Here is a 17,618-nt window from a genome sequence, read left to right as displayed (position 1 = left end):
CTCCTCTCCCTCAGAGTCAGTCTCCACCAGGGGCATGACAGTAGCCGGAATTGGAAAGAAGATAAACTCTGTTCTTACCTCCCAGGACAGCCACAAACCTCTCCAGCAAAAACAAAATCTGTTTAATGTACATCAAATTCTTGGCCTTCAAGCGTTTCCTAAAACAGATCAGATGATATATGAGTGCGCAAGGGTAACACAACGCAAGACAGCCAGGCTGAGCTTAAGAATATAACTGTTAAGGCCCACAGAAGGAATGGTGTCAATGGTGTGAAACAAAGAACATATGCAGCCCTATACTAAAAGGGTTGGCATTTGAATTTCTTTGCCATAGACAGTTTCTTCAGCAAAGACATCAATAATCAACTTTCTGCTATGAGAGGTTTAAGAAGATAAGCTTTGCATCAGAACTTCCCTATTGTCTCGACCACAGCTACATAACTCAATGGATGGGAATGAGACCACACGGAGACCTTAAAAATAATGATGTGTCGCACAGGAATAACTGGCATGACAAACAATGGCTGGTGGTATGGCAGCAGCCCTGGAGCTGGTAGTGTTGGTGAGACCTGGAGGCACTGGAAAGGCTTGGCAAGCACGTTTTTAGGACAGAGGTGGAAAACTAGGTGGCAGCAGCCACGTTTAGTGGCAATGGATTTTGTTCAGTTTTCAGAAAACGGCAGGCTGCACAAGGCTGTTCTGCAGGCTATAGGGAGCCGTGAACTACATTTATGGATTATTTATACAAGTAGTCCTCAATTTGCGACCATAGATCAGCCCAAAATTTCTGTGGCTAAGCGAAACAGTTATTGAGTTTTAAACAACCTTTCTTGCCACAGTTGTTAAGTAAATCACTTCAGTTGTTCAGTTAGTAACCCGGTTGTAAAGTGAATCTGCCTTCTTCACTGACTTTGCTTGTGTCAGAAAGTCGCGAAGGGGGAATCATGTGATTCTGAGGCACTGCAGCCGTCATAAACACGAGACAGTTTCCAAGGATCTGAATTTTGATAACTTGAACATGTGGATGCTGCAAATGGTAGTAAATGTGAAATAAAGCCACAAGTCTGTTTGTAACTTTGAACGGTCGTTAAAACAAAAGATTGTAAGACGAGGACTACCGGTATTTCATATTTCTAGCCCAGGGGTCGCCAATGTTTTGGACCTCAGGGACCACCAAACTTATAATTTTAAATCCCGAGGACCAGAGACCCTGGGAAAATCCCCCCAAAAAAGTCTGCAGGAAAATTCCCCACCCCGTTTTCCTACCGACTGATCATTCTGTATTTGGGATCGCAAGATACCGTCTCCAGCTCCATTCTTGGGGGGGGGGAGAGAGAGAGAGAGAGAGAGAGAGAGAGAGAGAGAGAGAGAGCTTCATGCAAGGAAAGCAGCAGAAGTCTTTCTTTCTCTCCCCAAACTCCACCAGAAATGAGTCTTTGCCGGCGCAGCCTCTTGGGGCAGGATGCCTTGCAGGATCCCAAAGACTCATTTCTGGCAAAGTTTGAGGGAGAGAAAGACAGACTTTTGCTGCTTTCCTTGCATGAAGCCAAAAGCAGAAGAAGAAAGAAGTGGAAAGAAGCAGCCTGGTGGCCAGGCCAGGTGCATTGGGTTAGTGGGGCAAGTTCCCCCCTCCGTCCTTTCCCCCCTCCCCTCTCTACCTCAATGCAAGCGATGCAAGCCTTGTGTTCCCACGGGCCATGTGGGCGGCGCAGCCTTGTACCCGCGCAGCAGGATTGCTTTGGGGGGTGACATTTCTCTGCGGACCACCCAAATTTTCTCGCAGACCACCAGTGGTCCCTGGCCCACTGGTTGGCAACCACTGTTCTAGCCTATATGGGTAGTCCTCTATTTAGGACTGGTTGAACAACCATTCAAAGCTATGATAATACTTCCTGGGGGTACTTACGACCTGGTTCTGAAGATCCAATCATGTACGACCATGAGCAAACATCCTGCAGTCACATGATTATGTTTTATTATGGTTTTGGCGAAAATCAGCATTTTTGATGAAAACTGGCCCATAGCCAACTAGTGATTAGTTTAATGACTGTCACTTCATGACTGCCCAAAAAAAGGTCATAAAGTTGGGTCAGTTTGAGCCATTTTAGAACTATCTTGACTCACCACTATGATGGGCATGGTCCATTATGGCCATAAGTCAAGGACTATCTGTACCTGTTGTGCAGGTCCAATCTAGACCATGAAGCTACTTGCTGTGGGTGCTTCTCCTCCTGTCCATTCAAGAGTGGAAAGTTAGAAATTGCCAGGTGGTTTGTAGCAAAGTTCAATTTGCCATTGTATGCAAACTTGGCCAACTCACATTTCCACAAACTGGAACCTCGAGTCACAAACACTCACCTGTATCGTTCCATGTACTGAAGTAGCTGGGAGTGGGCGCGGCACAGCTAAAAACAGATATAAAACGTAAGACAATATTGAGGTTTATCCTGACCAGCATCGTTTTGCCCAAAAGGCTTCTGAGAAGCCCACAAATAAGACATGTAGTGACATAAAATTCCCTCTGTGTGTTGTGTTAACCAGTAAGGATGGTTCATTCTCCGAGCTTGTGGGTTGGTTTCCAAACGTTTCATTACCAGGCTAGGTAATGTCTTCAGTGGAGCTTAGGGGATGTCAGTGTCAGTATTCTTCTGTTTATAAGGGCTTGGTGTGGTCAATAGGTCTTGTGATGAGGAAGTCACGTCTTGTGATAGGTCACGTGTGGGTTGTATCAAGTGAGGCTCTTGTGATAAGTCTTGTGATGACCCGGGAAGCAGCAAACACATAATAAATTCCCAAATGTAAATAAATTTCCTTTAATGCCTCCAACTTGACCTCACTGTTCAATTGTTCACAGTTGGAGATTAAACTCTTTCCAAAACAGTCTCCGAAAGAAAGAAATAGTCCAAACTCAAAGAACAGATAACGGAGAAATAAAAAACCAAAACAAACCACACTGAAGGAATTTCCGACAGACGAGGATAATTAATTACAAACTTCAAGAAGATAACAAGGCACAGTCCATTGGAAGAACGCCAACCAAGATAAACCTCAGCCAAAAATAAAACACGCTTTGCTTCTAGCAACGCTGTGTTTTAAACTCCCCTCCTTCATACTATTCCCCCCAGCTGCAGCCAATGAGGGGGATCATGGCCACTTCCTCTCCCGTAAGCCACATTGTTCCCTTCTCCGTTCCTCCCTTGTGCCCTAGGATGAAGAGGGGATGGGCCTGGGTCTTCCTCTGACTGCCCAGCCGGTCTCTGCCCTTCCCCAGCCTCCTCCACAACCTCTGGGGCCACACTTCCACTCCCTGTCGGCTGTTCCTCCTCTCCCTTGGAGTCAGTCTCCAACAGGGGCACTACAAGTTCACATCAAGCGAGGGTCATTGGGAGGTGAAGTGCTGATTGTGGGTGTGTGGGTGTTGTGGCCCGTATTCAGGGACATCCATCTCAGAGATTGGGAGTAATTTACTGGTTTCTTACAAAAGCCCGACATGGATGGCTGTAGGCAAAGAGACCACAACAAGAAAGCTGCAGGTAGTAACGGAGAGGCCCTTAGGCCTGACTCACCTGTGAGCCTGTCACCTGAGTGCTGTAGATGGAAGCAATGGTATCAATCAGATTGTGAGCTTCATCAATTATCACTACCTGATCCTTCAGCTGGATCCCAGATGCCCTTCGGGTAGCTTCATGCAGAAGCATTTGGTATGGCAGCACTACCAACTGCGGGACAGACAGAGGCATTCATTCAACGAGAAGTCCACCACGCTAATCTTTATCTTCAGAACAGATTTTTGGGGAATCTGTTTATATATTTCTTTTCACATGTAGACTATGAGTGAGTTGGGTCTTATTTATTCAATCTTATCTGTTAGATTTTATATTTCACCATTTTTCTAGTTCAAAGGGGCATATATTGTTCCAAGTCTACAAAGTAGGCTAACCTGGAAAATAATCATGGGTTCAAAATCACCCTGTTTCTTAGCTAAAGTTCATGTTGAATCCATCCATATCTATCTATCTATCTATCTATCTATCTATCTATCTATCTATCTATCTATCCATCCATCCATCCATCCATCCATCCCTATCTGTCTATCTATCTATCTATCTATCTATCTATCTATCTATCTATCTATCTATCTATCCATCCATCCATCCATCCATCCATCCCTATCTATCTATCTATCTATCTATCTATCTATCTATCTATCATCTAGCTAGTAGCTAGCTTGCTAGGTATTAAATTTATTTGCAGCCCATCTTGCCAGGGGCTATCTGTGCAGCTTATAATAATAAAATGGGGGAAATGATTAAAAAAATTAGTGAAGGAATAGCACAATAAGAAATAAACAATGAAAATACAATATTGTGAAATTAAAAGCTGAGGAGATATTGACATTTATATCATTTTGTATTTATAGACCACCCATCTCTGTCATGGAGCAGCTCTATAATCTATCTACCACTTGAGGTTGATCAACATTTTGAGGCATGAAAAAGCACCAGCCGAATCATCCCGGAGTGATTTAGCGAAAGGACACAAGGCTACACACAAAGAAAAGGAGGCCATCTGTTTCCAGGCATCAGCAAAGCTTCAAGAGAAGATCCACAAACGTGTACCTGAGCAGCTGGGATGGCGTATCGGCTTCCATAATAAGGGCAGGCCTTCATTTCTTTTCCCAGAGAAACCAGCTGCTCTATATCTTTCACTTCTACCAGCACTTCGTCCCGAAGCAGCTGCAGAGACTCATAGGAGTGAAATGGACACACCGTTCGGCTCACACGTCTCTTCTTCACCTCGGCTGTCTCTGCTCCTGTATTCTTTTCTGAAGGCAAATCATCCGAGGGGAGAAAATTTTCAGAGCCATATGGCACATTGTTAAAGACAGCATCGTGATCGGTGTCCTTTATTCCCAACTGAGATATTGTATGGTTTACGCCACAAATCCCACCAGCCTCACTCAGGCTTCAAAGTGTTTCTGTGATACCATGCACACTTTTTTGTTTGTTTGTCCTTTTTCCCAGTACAGTTCCTACTCTTTGACTTGAGACCACGATTGAGCCCAAATTTTCTGTTGCTAACTGAGACAGGCGTTAAGTGAGTTTTGCCCCAGTTTAGTCTTTCTTGCCACAGTTGCTAAATGAATCAGTGCAACTGTTAATCATTAGCAATAGCACTTATATACCGCTTTACAGTACTTTATAGCCCTCTCTAAGCGGTTTACAGAATCAACATATTGCCCCCCACAAGCTTGGCTCCTCAGTTTACCGACCACGGAGGATGGAAGGCTGAGTCAACCTTGAGCCAGTGAGAATCGAACTGTGGCAGTGCCCCCCACAAGCTTGGCTCCTCAGTTTACTGACCACGGAGGATGGAAGGCTGAGTCAACCTTGAGCCAGTGAGAATCGAACTGTGGCAGTGAGCGGAATTAGCCTGCAATACTGCATTCTGACCACTGCACCACCATGGCTCCTAATAACACCGTTGTTAAGTGAACCTGGCTTCCCTTTTTGTTTGTCAGAAGGTTGCAAAAGATGATCCCAGAACCCAAGACACTGTAACTGTCATAAATGTGAGTCAGTTGCCAAGCTTCTGAAGGTGATTGTAGGGATAAAAACCAAAGTCAATAGACCTGACTGTGATTGCCTTTGAAGCATTGCTAAATACAATGCAATCATTATTACTCTCTATATGAAGGGTGTCAGGGCACCCCAACTCTAAAAACACCTAAAATTGTGACTCGTAAGAACGGTGGGTGTTCTTGCATAACGTCTCATGAGAGTTGAGGTTTTTAATTAAAAAACTACTTTTTTCAAAATATTTTCATAGTGCTCCTGACACTGCGTGAGATCAAATACCAGTGCATCGGGGTGTACAAAAGCTTCCATTCAAATTGGTTCATGCACAAAATATTCCATTTCAAGCATGAAATTACTGTATTGAGTACAAAAATTGACTGTTCCAAGAATTTCGGAAGAGTTTTGCATCCAAACAGTTTTCTTTCAATGCAACACTCTGTTTTACACTAGAGAGCATTGTACATACATTGAAAACGGCCACTTTCATAACCCAAACAGGAACTTTGGAGAAACTTTTACACACTTTGGATCCAAGCATCCACCGACTGCTTACTGGTTCCTGCTACTTACAGTGATTTCCAATTGGAGTCTAATGTAAGCAAAATAGCACAGTTCACCCATAACATTTCAAGCACCAAATAGCCTGCCCATTTCTATGAAAGAAAACCTAATCACAGGTCCAGAAGAATCCCAACATTAGCAAACTACCAAGATAAAAGCTTCCAAGGTGGGGTAAACCCCATATCTGTCCCAACACCTGCATGGATGGCATGGAATGGAATGTTTACTGTTGGGCTGAAAAAAACAAAAACAGAAAACCAAGAAAAGACAAACAAAGGAAATACCCTAAAATAGGAAATTAGCTGATTAGAATCCTGAATAGGAAGCAATCCATACTGGTAGTCCTTGACTTATGACCACAATTAAGCCTAAAATTTATGTTGTTAAGTGAGACATTTGTTAGGTGAATTTTGCCCCAGTTTAAGACTTGTTTCTTGTTGCAGTTGTTAAGCAAACCACTACAGGTGATAAGTTAGTAACGCGGTTGTTAAGTGAATCTGGCTTCCCCATTGACTTTTGCTTGTCAAAAGGCCGAAAAAGGGATCACATGACCTTGGTCATAAACAACGGTCATAAATATGAATCAGCTGCCAAGCACCTAAATTTCAATCACATGATCATGGGGACGCTGGAAAAGTTGTAAGTGTGAAAACTGGTCAGAAGTCACTTTTTTCAGTGTTGTAACTTTGAATGGTCACTAAATGAACTGTTCTAAGTGGAGGACTTCCTGTACAGGTAGTCAACAAAGTTACGACGGACCCCAGCCGAGATACTTAACGACCTGGTTTCAAAGTTTTGACACTGCTGCAGAAACAAGACTGTAAAATTGGTCGGTCGTGGGATGAGCTATTTTTATGACCACCGCAACTTATGACTGCAATTGGCAGGCTCCATTATAAGTCAAGGATTGCCTCTATTTTGCAGTTCCCTCTGGTTGAAGATTGTCACTACCATCACTTTAACACACATAGCCTCCATTTACTTGGCTTCAGCAAAGGAATTACGTTGATCCCTCAGGACTCCTTGACATACCACATTTATTCTTCTGCATCTCCATACAACGATCATTGATGAGCTGGATGGCTCCCAGGCATCGCACTTCCTCATTCACACATAAGTTCTAAAATAAATTGACAGGTGCAAACAGAGATCAGTTATTAAACCAGTTATTAAAGTTTGGTCTAGGTATTAAGGCACAGTTCCCCAACCTTTCCGGCTTTGAGAGCCAGGGGGAAAAGGGAATGCTTCCACGTGAGTGCCCAGCTAGTGCATGCATGCGTGAAGCTCCATTTGCACAAGCGGCCTGCATGTGACCCACCGTGTATGCAAATGGAGTGCACACACTTGTCCGCTATTTGCGCAAATGGGGTTGCACGCATGCATGCTTGCCCATCACTTCTGTGGACCGGTTCCAAATGGCTTATGGCCAGGGTGGGATTCAGCCCGTTCGGGCCAGTTCGGGCAAACCAGATGTTAAACTTACATCTGGTTCGCCGAACCGGTAGTTGGACCAAATAGCTGGCCCCGCCCATCCTGCCCCTCCCCCAGGAATCTCCACGCAGCCTGTTTTCGATGCAGGTAAGTGTAGGATCTGTGCGGAGGCTCTGGGAGGGCGAAAAACGGCCCTCCCGGAAGTTCCGGAAACGGGCCTGTTTCCGGCTTCTGGAGGGCCTCAGGAGCCCGGGGGAAGCCGTTTTCCCCCTCCCAGAGGCCCGAGGAAAGCCTCCAGACTCTGGGGAAGGCGAAAAACCAAAAGTTCTGGAAGTCCAGAAACAGGCCTGTTTCCAGAGGGCCTCCGGACCCCAGGGGAGGCCATTTTCGCCCTCCCAGAGGCTCGAAGGAGCAGCTCACAATCACTCTCTCTCAACACAACACAACCTTATAGAGTTGTTGTGGGAAAAATAGGAGGATAGTGTGTTGCATGTGTTGCCACCTTGGGTTATTGTAAACATAATAAAGATGGCAGAGAGATGAAGGGAGGGAGGAAGAGAGAGAGAAGAGGGGAGGGGGGGAGAGTGAGAGATGATAGAAAAGTTTCACTCTGTTCCCTTCAGTATCCCAGGGGAAAACAAGGCAAACCAAAAAGGCTGTAAAAATTCACAAATATACAAATTCACAATGAAAATAATGCATTGTCTTCAAGGCTGCTAATAAGATGCATTGTTTGGCTACGGAATACTTACATTGAATTCAGGTTCCTGAAATTTTAAAATTATTCTTTTAGTTGGCATTTTAGAACTCCTGAGTCAGAGGACTATCAAAGCAAAGCCATATTGAGTTCATTTTTATCTCCCCTTTCATCACTTAGTCAAGCATTAAGTATTCTGCCTTTTATGCATTCCCACCTCATACTACAGGCTGATAACACAGGGTAAGTGTACTGTGTGGGAATAAAAAGGATATGAAGCTACACAGGGAAACCAAACACAAGCTTGCTCATTTTCATGGCAATTCCTAGGTTATGGCTCCTTGAAGGAATGTCAGAATTCTTAACGCTCCGTTTTATTATTAGTGTGGTTGTAATTACAGTTATTATTCTGTTGCTTTGCATGTACACTGACAGCTTCTGCAACACAGACAAATTCTCTGTGCGTCTAACCACTCTTGGCCAAATAAAAGTATTCAATTCCACTCCATTCTATTGCTTTGAGAAAGATACCTACCTGCCTAGAGCCCAAAGACACCAGGCGAGTCTCCTTACTAAAAGGGCTCTTCTGAACTTCGTGGATAAATTGAGCCAGCTGGGAATGTGTCCGGCTGCAGTAATAAATCTGCAAAAGAGATTGAGAAGATATAAGAATCCTATTCATGAAGAGCAGTGCTTGTCAGCCTTGACAGCTTTAAATGTGTGGGCTTCAACTCCCAGAATTGCCCAGTCAGAATGCTGGATGGTTGGATATTGATATTGAGGGAGCTTGGTTGTCACAGCAATACAGAATCTGTTGTTTCTTGTCCACTGTCTTCTCTCTTGTTTATTTTGATCCTTGAAATACTTAATAGAGATTACCAGACAAGATGAGAGGATTGTTGGAGTAGATTTTAAAATGAAGTTAAAAGTTAAAGGCTCTTGCAGCCTTTAACAACTTGGTGTTGGCTTTTGCAAGGTCTTTTAAATTTAAAGGTAATTGACACATTAATCGGAAAACTAAAAGAATTTGGTTCCTTAACAGGTTTTAAGATCAACAAACAAAAGATGAAGATGTTGACAAAAGTATTAAAATAGATCAGAGAATTAATGAATGGGTTTTGAGAAGAAAGTAAATTATTATCTGGGTATCATTATGACAAGTAGGAACTGTGTGTTATTTCAAAATAATTAAGCTAAGACATGAAATGAGGTTTAAAAAGACATGTTAGGATGGTAAAAACTAAATTGTCATTGCTAGGAGTATTACTGTGATAAAACTGAATGTCTTGCCTAGAATGATGTTTTTGTTTCAGACAATACCTGTTTTGACAACTGCTACACCATTTAAACCATTTAAACAAATACTGAATCACTTAATTCCATATTTTGCCAGCAAATATTGGCAGCATGATATTACGCTGCTTCAGGGCTTCTTTTCAAAAAGATTGGCTATCTCTGATTTAACTATATGTTTGAAAATAAAACGAAGTGTTAATTTTAACTGAAAGAAACAGGAAAGGATTAAAACAGATGAAGGAAAATTGTCAGGCTATGAAAGGAGGTGTGCCAACAATTTACTATTAATTCCCATGGATGGTTTTGCAAAGCAGTTGTGGGAAAAAACATATACCCCTTGCAACTTGCCTTTGCAACATGCTCTTCCTGTAGGTCATCATCATCTTCATCACTATCCACTCCAGTTAACCTAAAGAGTGAAAAGAGAAAAGTAATGCTCAGAAACATTTTTTCCATGCACTAACCTGGCCCTATCAGATTATCTTCTAAACAACACATTTCAGAATGGCCCAGCAGTTTCTACCAGTTCACTGACCCCTTTAGGCTCAGTGTATCAAAAATTTAGGAAATGCTTAACCTAACTCTGCTGAGATCTTTCTCTTTCTCTCATTCTCTCATTCTCTCATTCTCTCCCTCTCTCCCCCTTCCTCTCTCTCAATTCCTCTCTCCCTTTCTCTTTCTGCCTCCCTCCCTCCCTCCCTCTCTCTCACACAGCCCACCCCTAAATAGAACTCTTTATTTATTCCTTTATCTTAAAAAGCCCATCATGTGCGTGATTCCCCAGGATCTGCTGTGTGCTGCTTACCTTCAAGCAGTGCTCCCTTTCTATGGACAGGCCCCTATGGCCTACCCAAGGAAGCTCAGGATTGCACGAGGCCTATTCTTGAAGCAGCTTTAGAGAATGTTCTTCTGCAACCTTTGTGGCCTCCAAAAACCATATGAAAGCAATCCCTGTTCTTGCACAATTTTCAAAGGCTCTGGGGGGCTATGTGAGAGCATGGCCCTTTCACGGAATTTCCAAAGGGAAATTCCAGAGGCTGTGCAGTAGCTCACCCTATTCTCATGGGGCCTCCACAGCCTCTGAATATCACACAGGAATGGGGCACACTTTTGACATGTTAGTGAATGCTGATGTATCACCCAACACATCGTGACATGCCACTTTTGACATGCTTGTCATATATTCACCATTCCTGTAATTACGCATCCACCCAAACTTTGGCTTCTGGATTTCACAACTGGAAGATTCTATCACCTCTTTTGGTTGGAAAAATTGATGGAATAACTATCGCCAAGTCCGAACTGAGGTCAACTCCTACCTAAATCAAAGGCTTTCATGGATGCTGGTCCAACCTTTCTAGAACATTTGCAAGAGAGATTCATATTCCCCTAGAGCAGTGGTCCCCAACCTTTTTATGCGCGGCCCGGTACCGGCATCAGCTGGGCGCCGCGACCCGGTGCCGGCATCAGCTGGGCGCCGCCATCTTGTTTTGATGAAAAAGTGCTTCCGGTGAGCTTTCTACCGGAAAAGCTCACCGAAGCACTTTTTCATCAAACAAGATGGCGGCGCCAGCAAACTCAGCGACCCGGTAGGATTTGTTCCACGGACGTGCACGGTCCGCGGACCGGTGGTTGGGGACCCCTGCCCTAGAGAATTTAATTCCGTGCTTTGAGCTCTTGTAGTCCTACTAGCATTCATACCTATTTCCTATTTTCTGCTCCTCGTCACTCTCGTATTCTGTAAGGATCAGATCTTCCTCACTCACATCGGAAAGCTCCAAAGAATCAGGCTCAGCAGAGGTAGACAAGCTGTCCTTGCTGAGCTGAAGCAGGTGCTCTGCCTCCTTCTCCTCCATCCGCTGAAATAAGCACAAGGAAAACATCTGTCAATCCAAGCCAGGTAATCTGTCATACCTAGGAAATCTTCTGAGTCCCTAACTTTCTCAATGAGGAATTAGTTCATGCAGAAGACCAGAGGGACATGGATGGCTAGATAGATGGATGGATAATAAATATAATTTATTTTTCAATACTTGTCTGTTATACCTACAATAATGGATAGTTACCGCAAATAAATATCAATACAGAAGCCAGTTCCAAAAAAGCAATTCTTATCTAATTATAGATTTAAGTTCATAAATTCCTCATTTGTATATTATCTTCAACTCATACATTGTTCATGTAATTTTCTTTGAGGCACTATAACTTTTGATCAATTTTTTTGTTACAATCCATTACTCTCCAATGTTATTCGTGAAAAAATTATTTTAATTTTTATTCATAGCACTGGAAATGCTCACCTTCCTTTTAGACACATATTTCAATTTCACATTGTGTCGAATTTGCTCAAGGTATGTTTCTCGTTTCTTCCTCTTGATCTGCTCTTCCTAAAGAAATCAGAGAATTGCATGGAAAGTTCAACCACCTGGAACCTGAATTTTTGTTGTCAAAAATATTGCTGTAAAATTACTTCACAACATATAACATTTAATGATTCGTGACAGTTCTGAACAATTCATATGTTGTCAAATATTTGATGGGCAAAGGCCCCAACTGTATTTTAAACAGATGTTATCTTACATTTCTCATTTTAAAATGTTCTCAGTGTAAAATGAGATCTGTTAGTAAGCAAGTCTTTAGATAAACAAAGGAATACCAGATTTTGTCTAATTTGAAAGCATTAAATCATCTACTAAACATTTTAAAATGATAACTGCAACTCTTTTGCTGTCTTTAATACCACCATTGTATTTTGTTCATCTATCTGAGGCTGGGAGGAATAAGGGTTTTTTTAATGAAACACTGGAATGCCACTAAATATGTTCATTTGTACGTTTCTAAAGCAGGGGTGTCAAACTCACGGTGTTGTGTGTCAAACTCACGGTGTTGCAACTTTTTTCTCCTTCACTAAACCGGGCATCGGCGTGGCCAGGATGTGACACATCCGCCCGCGGGCTGCGAGATTGACAGCCCTGTTCTAAAGTATCATCAATTTTATTTTCTTAGATGCCATTTTCTACTTACAGTACCATATCTAGTGATTCCTCCTTTGACTTTGTTCTTTTTATTAAAAATACAGCACATGCAAAAAGTAGAAGAGTGGTGTTTGATGTTTGCAACTAAAAGAAGAGCATGAGTTACAATGAGGCAAGGGTCAATAGTACACAGTTTTTGTTGTATTGGTAGATCGGTCCCAAGAAGAGACGCGAGGCGAGTGATAATAAAGAGCTAATAAAGCTCTTTATTAGCTAGGTAGATCTGCTTGCTTGGCTTGGATCGGCAGCGGCTTATATTGGTTTCGCATAGGGTGCTGCGGCCAATGGCAGCCATTCGAATCTCCCGCGATCGGCTCGGCCAATCGCGGTTGCTTTGTAACGGCCAATCAGTGCCGCACACTCGACCAATCAGGTTGCTGTGCGTCTCAGCCAATCCAAACGCAGGTTTACAAGAATGCAAATACAGAACAGTTTTCTATTTATATCTGTGAATACATCATCAGGATTGAATAAAGACGGACCAATAAGCAACCTATTTTTACCTTCAGTTTATGTATCATTTCCTGCTCTTTTTTCTCCTGCACAAATTGCATTATCCAGTCTGGTTCATTGGTCGTTGGCTGGCTGGCTAAAGGCTTTGTATTGTTTTTCTTGAGTTCATCTTCTGCATCTTTTCCACCAATTTTACTTGCTAATAGCTGGGTCTCCTCCAGTTTCTTTTTCTCTTCAAAATCCCGGAGCCACGAGAGAGCACTACAAATCAAACTTAATGATTTACCCTAACAGGGAAGAGGAAATGCAGATATATCTTTATGCCATCACATAAGCCGGATGTTAACATTTCCTAATAAAATTCTAGAAGATTTTAACATTTATATTTGTATTATTTTTGACAAAATATTTTCTAGGCTGGCTATAAGAGTCAAAACAGCCACCTATTAGATAGCAAGTGGCTATCCATCCCGCCCATACTCGTCTGGTGAAGTGTTTGCTCTCTACTGCTCCCAATGCTTAATTCAGGTATGTCCCCAGAGTATGGTCAACTAAGACAAAGTGAGTGCATTGCCCACGAAAAACAGGTGGTGCTTCAATCACACTTTCATAGATTCCATATGGACTACCATCAACATTCCCTAGGGACATTCCTGCTCACACCACTATCTTGATAACAGAAAGGTGTGTGTGTTAAAATAAAATAAAAAACAGACTTACTGTGCCAGTTGGGCTCTCAAATATGCCAATCTTTCCCATCTCCAAGACCTGATAAAGTTTAGCCATAAATTGCTCTTGAATGGGATATGGTGCATAAGGAAAGGGAAAGTTCACTCTAGCCTTTTCTTCAGTTTCTTCTGTCATCTCCTGCCTTGAGAGGGAGTGGAAACATGTAAAAAATTTTCCTAAAACAGATGAAACTGTTAGCACAACTCCAAAAGAAAACATTAGACAAACACACACAGAGAACCAAACTGACTCTCAGCAATTCTCAATAAATCTGATAGTTTTAGGTTTCATCTTCCAAACCATTATAGGACCTCTTTTGTGTAAATTATACATAAACCTGCTAAATAAAGCTTTTTTTATTGTTTTGCACTTTCATTGTTCATTTTTCTTGCTCTTTATATATTAATCTCATTGTTTAAACAAGTGTTTTCTATTTCATCAGCTAATTCTCATATGATATATATATATATATATATATATATATATATATATATATATATATATATATCAGTTGATAATATGCTAATTATTATCAACTATATATATATATATATATATATATATATATATATATATATATATATATATATATATATAGTTGATAATATGTTGTGTGTTGTATATATATGTATGTGTGTGTGTGTGTGTGTGTATGTGTATGCACACATACACACACACACACACACACATATTCACTTTAATCTATTACATGTATACACTGCCTGACTCCCAATAAATGTCAAATTATAGCACGTTTAAAAAAGCCTACTGTATAGTCGTGTCCGAGGGTCGGATACGACTGAATGGCTGAGGATGACGACGATAGTTCAAATTGGCTGGGAATTTTGGGAGAAGTAGCCCCTGTAAGCTTTGGAAAAGACAAACTGAAGAAAGTTTTCTAGTTCTTTTGCAATTTCTGGGTGAAATTTATGGGAGAAACTGAATTTGACTTCCCACATGCCCACCACCGATTCATATAAAGTTCTCTCACTTCCCAGGATCCACCTACCTTATTGTCGCTGCTGCCCCTCTAAAAGCGAAGTGGCGTCGAATTGACCGCAAAGCGCTTTTTCCGATCCACTTTCTCTCTCCTCGAGATGACGTCACTGGCTTCACCCTCGCGACCGGCAAAAAAAAAAAGTGGGGGGAGGGACCCCGCTGCGCAAAAACAACCCCCGCCCGGTTTTAGAACTTTCCGCCTAAATACGCGCGCCGAAGGCTATTGGCTAGCCAACCTGCCGCCTCTCAACGCGTAACCAATCAGAGGACAGCAGTAAGAAGGACGCCTTCTCCAGAGAGAGCGCGCGCTTTACGCCCGCTTCCGGCTGGCTTATGTGCGCCAGGCTGTGACGGGTTCGCTCGTCTTGTTTGCGCTCCTGTCAAATTGGAATCCAGCCGGCATTTCAGTTCCATTGAGTTTGAATAGGTTTTGCGGGGAAAATAAATGTACTCGAGGGTTAATGCTCGCGGCGTGCAGTCTTATTTTTGGACAGATTTGCCTAGAGCGTCCTTGTACGCACGTTAGCAGCCTGGCATTGATTCTGGGTTCAATGTTTACATAATTGGGATATTTTTGTTAACACTGTTCAGAAATTACATATTTCTCATGTATATTCTTCCTTCCTTCCCCTTGGATGGCTCCAGCTTATCTGCCCATCTTCCCTTTCCAGGCTTTTCCTCCCTGCCGTCCTTTCACCCAGGATGGCTGCTTCAGAAGCATCACCTGTGGAGGTATACAAGAACAGGTGTTGAGGGTAGAGCGATTCAGTGTGATGAACCTTGGGACACTGGCGTCCTGGTCGACTGGGCACCACTGGAGTCAAGACATGCTGGGTGAGGCCAAGGGAGCAGCTGTCCCACCATTTTTCTTTCTGGACTGCCTCCTATGGCCAGCTTGCCAATTAATGCACAAGTATTTTAAAAGCATAAGGTTGGAAGGGTCCTTGGAGGTCTTCTAGCCTGAAATCAAATGCCCTGTAGAAGAATCCTCATATCATCCCAAACAGTGTTCAAACATTGCTTGAAAAACTCCACTGCTGGCACATCCATGTCTCTTAAACAAGCTGAATAGTTATGGTTAAATTTCTTATTTCAAATTTGGATTTCTCCCTGTAAGTTTGTCACCCACCAGTTGTTGACATACCCTCAGTGCACTACAAAAAATAAATCGCACACTGCCCTGTGACATCTCTGCATCCATTGGAAAACTTAAGCCTTCTCTTTTTTTTACACTAAACATAGCAAGTTCCTTTAAATGCTCTTCGTAGAGATGCTTACCACTTTGTCACTCTTCTCTGCAGTATTTCCAATTTCTGAGCATCCTTTTGGTATTGTGATTACCAGAACTGGACACAGTATACAAGATGCAATTTGAGCAGTGCAATATAAGGCAATAGTATCTTCCCATGATCTTGACAATATATCTGTTGATTCACTCCAAAAGTGCATGGGTATACAAGCAGTTGTGGCATACTGATAGCTCGTGTTTAGTCTACCAGGACAACCAAGTCCTTCAAGTACTACTGCTGAGCTAGGTACCACCTGTTTTGAGTATGTGTTTTTTCCTAAGTAGAGAACCTTACATTTATCACTATTGAGCCACATATTGTTGGTTAGGGCGCAATATTCAAATCTGTTAAGATAATTTTGAACCTTGAACCAATCTTCTGAGGTATTGGCAATGCCTCCAAGCATTGTGTCATCCACAAATTTCATGAGCATCTTTCCTATTTTTCATCCAAGACATTTACGAATATAATAAAGAGTACCTAGCTCAGGATAGAACTCTGTGGTACCCCACTGCATATCTCCCTCTATGTGGATGTAGAACCATTAAGAATTGTATATCTGGAAACAATTGTTCAATCAACTGTGAATCCATCTCATAATGGGATCATATTGTTCCAGTTTATCAAGAAGTTGGTCATGGTCTACTTCAAGGGTGTCAAAACATTGCCCACCCCAGCTCCGTGAGAGGAAAAAAAGTCTCAATACATTACGTGACAGCAACATGATGCCGTGAGTTTGATACCCATGGTCTACTTTATCATACTTGACTGAAGTCTAAATATCCTACAGACAGACCATTTCCTTGATTCACTAATCTAGTTGCATTGTCAAAGAAAGCAGTAAGATTTATCTGACACAACTTGTTTTTAATGCATATAGACTGGCTTCTGATCATAATCTTGTTTGTTTTTAAGTGCTTGCAGACCCACTGTTTGGCAATCTTATGTAGGATTTTCTGGGAATATTAATCTTAAACTGAATAGGGTCTTGGTGACTAAAAACAGTATTGTGAGCCACAAAAAAGTATCTGGATGCCCATATTGACACATGGACTCTGAGTTTCATTAACACCAGTTGTAAGAATGCGACACTGATTTTACAAACTTATACAGATCAGAGTGAGAGAGATCTAGTTAATGTTCATATTAGAAACTAACAAACATTCTATATGCAATAAATGCTACCACTTAGCTCATTTGTTTTCTTCCTTTTGGCAATGAAATATGCTTATTTCCTTCATTTATATTTTTATTTTTCATGCCTTGTTACAAGAACGTATCATAATTGAGTCATTTGAAAATGAATGGCTCTCAGCAACCAATTAAAGATTGTCCTTGTGGGTTTTAACAATGAGGTTGCATTAAAATTGTAATTGTGTGATCCAAATAAAGCCTCCGTTAATGTGAAGGAAACACACAGCCATCATTTCCTATTTGAAACAGATTAAATTCATACATTACCATCTTCCATGGTTCTTCCATAAGTGGCTCCAAAGCTTTTCAGAGCTATGAAACAGAGAGACAACCGAAACCTCCCCAGAGAAGCCAG

General features: G+C 42.0%; 1 protein-coding gene across 1 annotated transcript in view; it reads right to left on the bottom strand.

Moving 5' to 3' along the window:
* DDX11 (DEAD/H-box helicase 11) overlaps nt 1-15,018 on the bottom strand; it is a 39,685-nt gene extending 24,667 nt beyond the window's left edge. The window contains exons 1-12 of the mRNA XM_087968565.1: nt 14,791-15,018; nt 13,773-13,923; nt 13,103-13,339; nt 11,865-11,951; nt 11,266-11,423; nt 9,913-9,973; nt 8,804-8,911; nt 7,173-7,260; nt 4,620-4,825; nt 3,567-3,719; nt 2,359-2,405; nt 79-158 (exon numbers count right to left, since the gene is read on the bottom strand). Of these exons, the coding sequence (XP_087824691.1) occupies nt 79-158; nt 2,359-2,405; nt 3,567-3,719; nt 4,620-4,825; nt 7,173-7,260; nt 8,804-8,911; nt 9,913-9,973; nt 11,266-11,423; nt 11,865-11,951; nt 13,103-13,339; nt 13,773-13,916 (1,369 nt within the window). The 5' untranslated portion in view covers nt 13,917-13,923; nt 14,791-15,018. The remainder of the gene's footprint in view (nt 1-78; nt 159-2,358; nt 2,406-3,566; nt 3,720-4,619; nt 4,826-7,172; nt 7,261-8,803; nt 8,912-9,912; nt 9,974-11,265; nt 11,424-11,864; nt 11,952-13,102; nt 13,340-13,772; nt 13,924-14,790) is intronic.
* Between the last annotated feature and the right edge of the window lie 2,600 nt (nt 15,019-17,618).

This window comes from Notechis scutatus, chromosome 6 (genome assembly GCF_049901735.1).
Source record: "Notechis scutatus isolate UNSWTSFEM ecotype Mainland chromosome 6, rNotScu1.2, whole genome shotgun sequence".
NCBI lineage: Eukaryota > Metazoa > Chordata > Lepidosauria > Squamata > Elapidae > Notechis > Notechis scutatus.
Note: the sequence above shows the minus strand (reverse complement) of the source record. Positions and strands in the feature narration are given on the sequence as shown.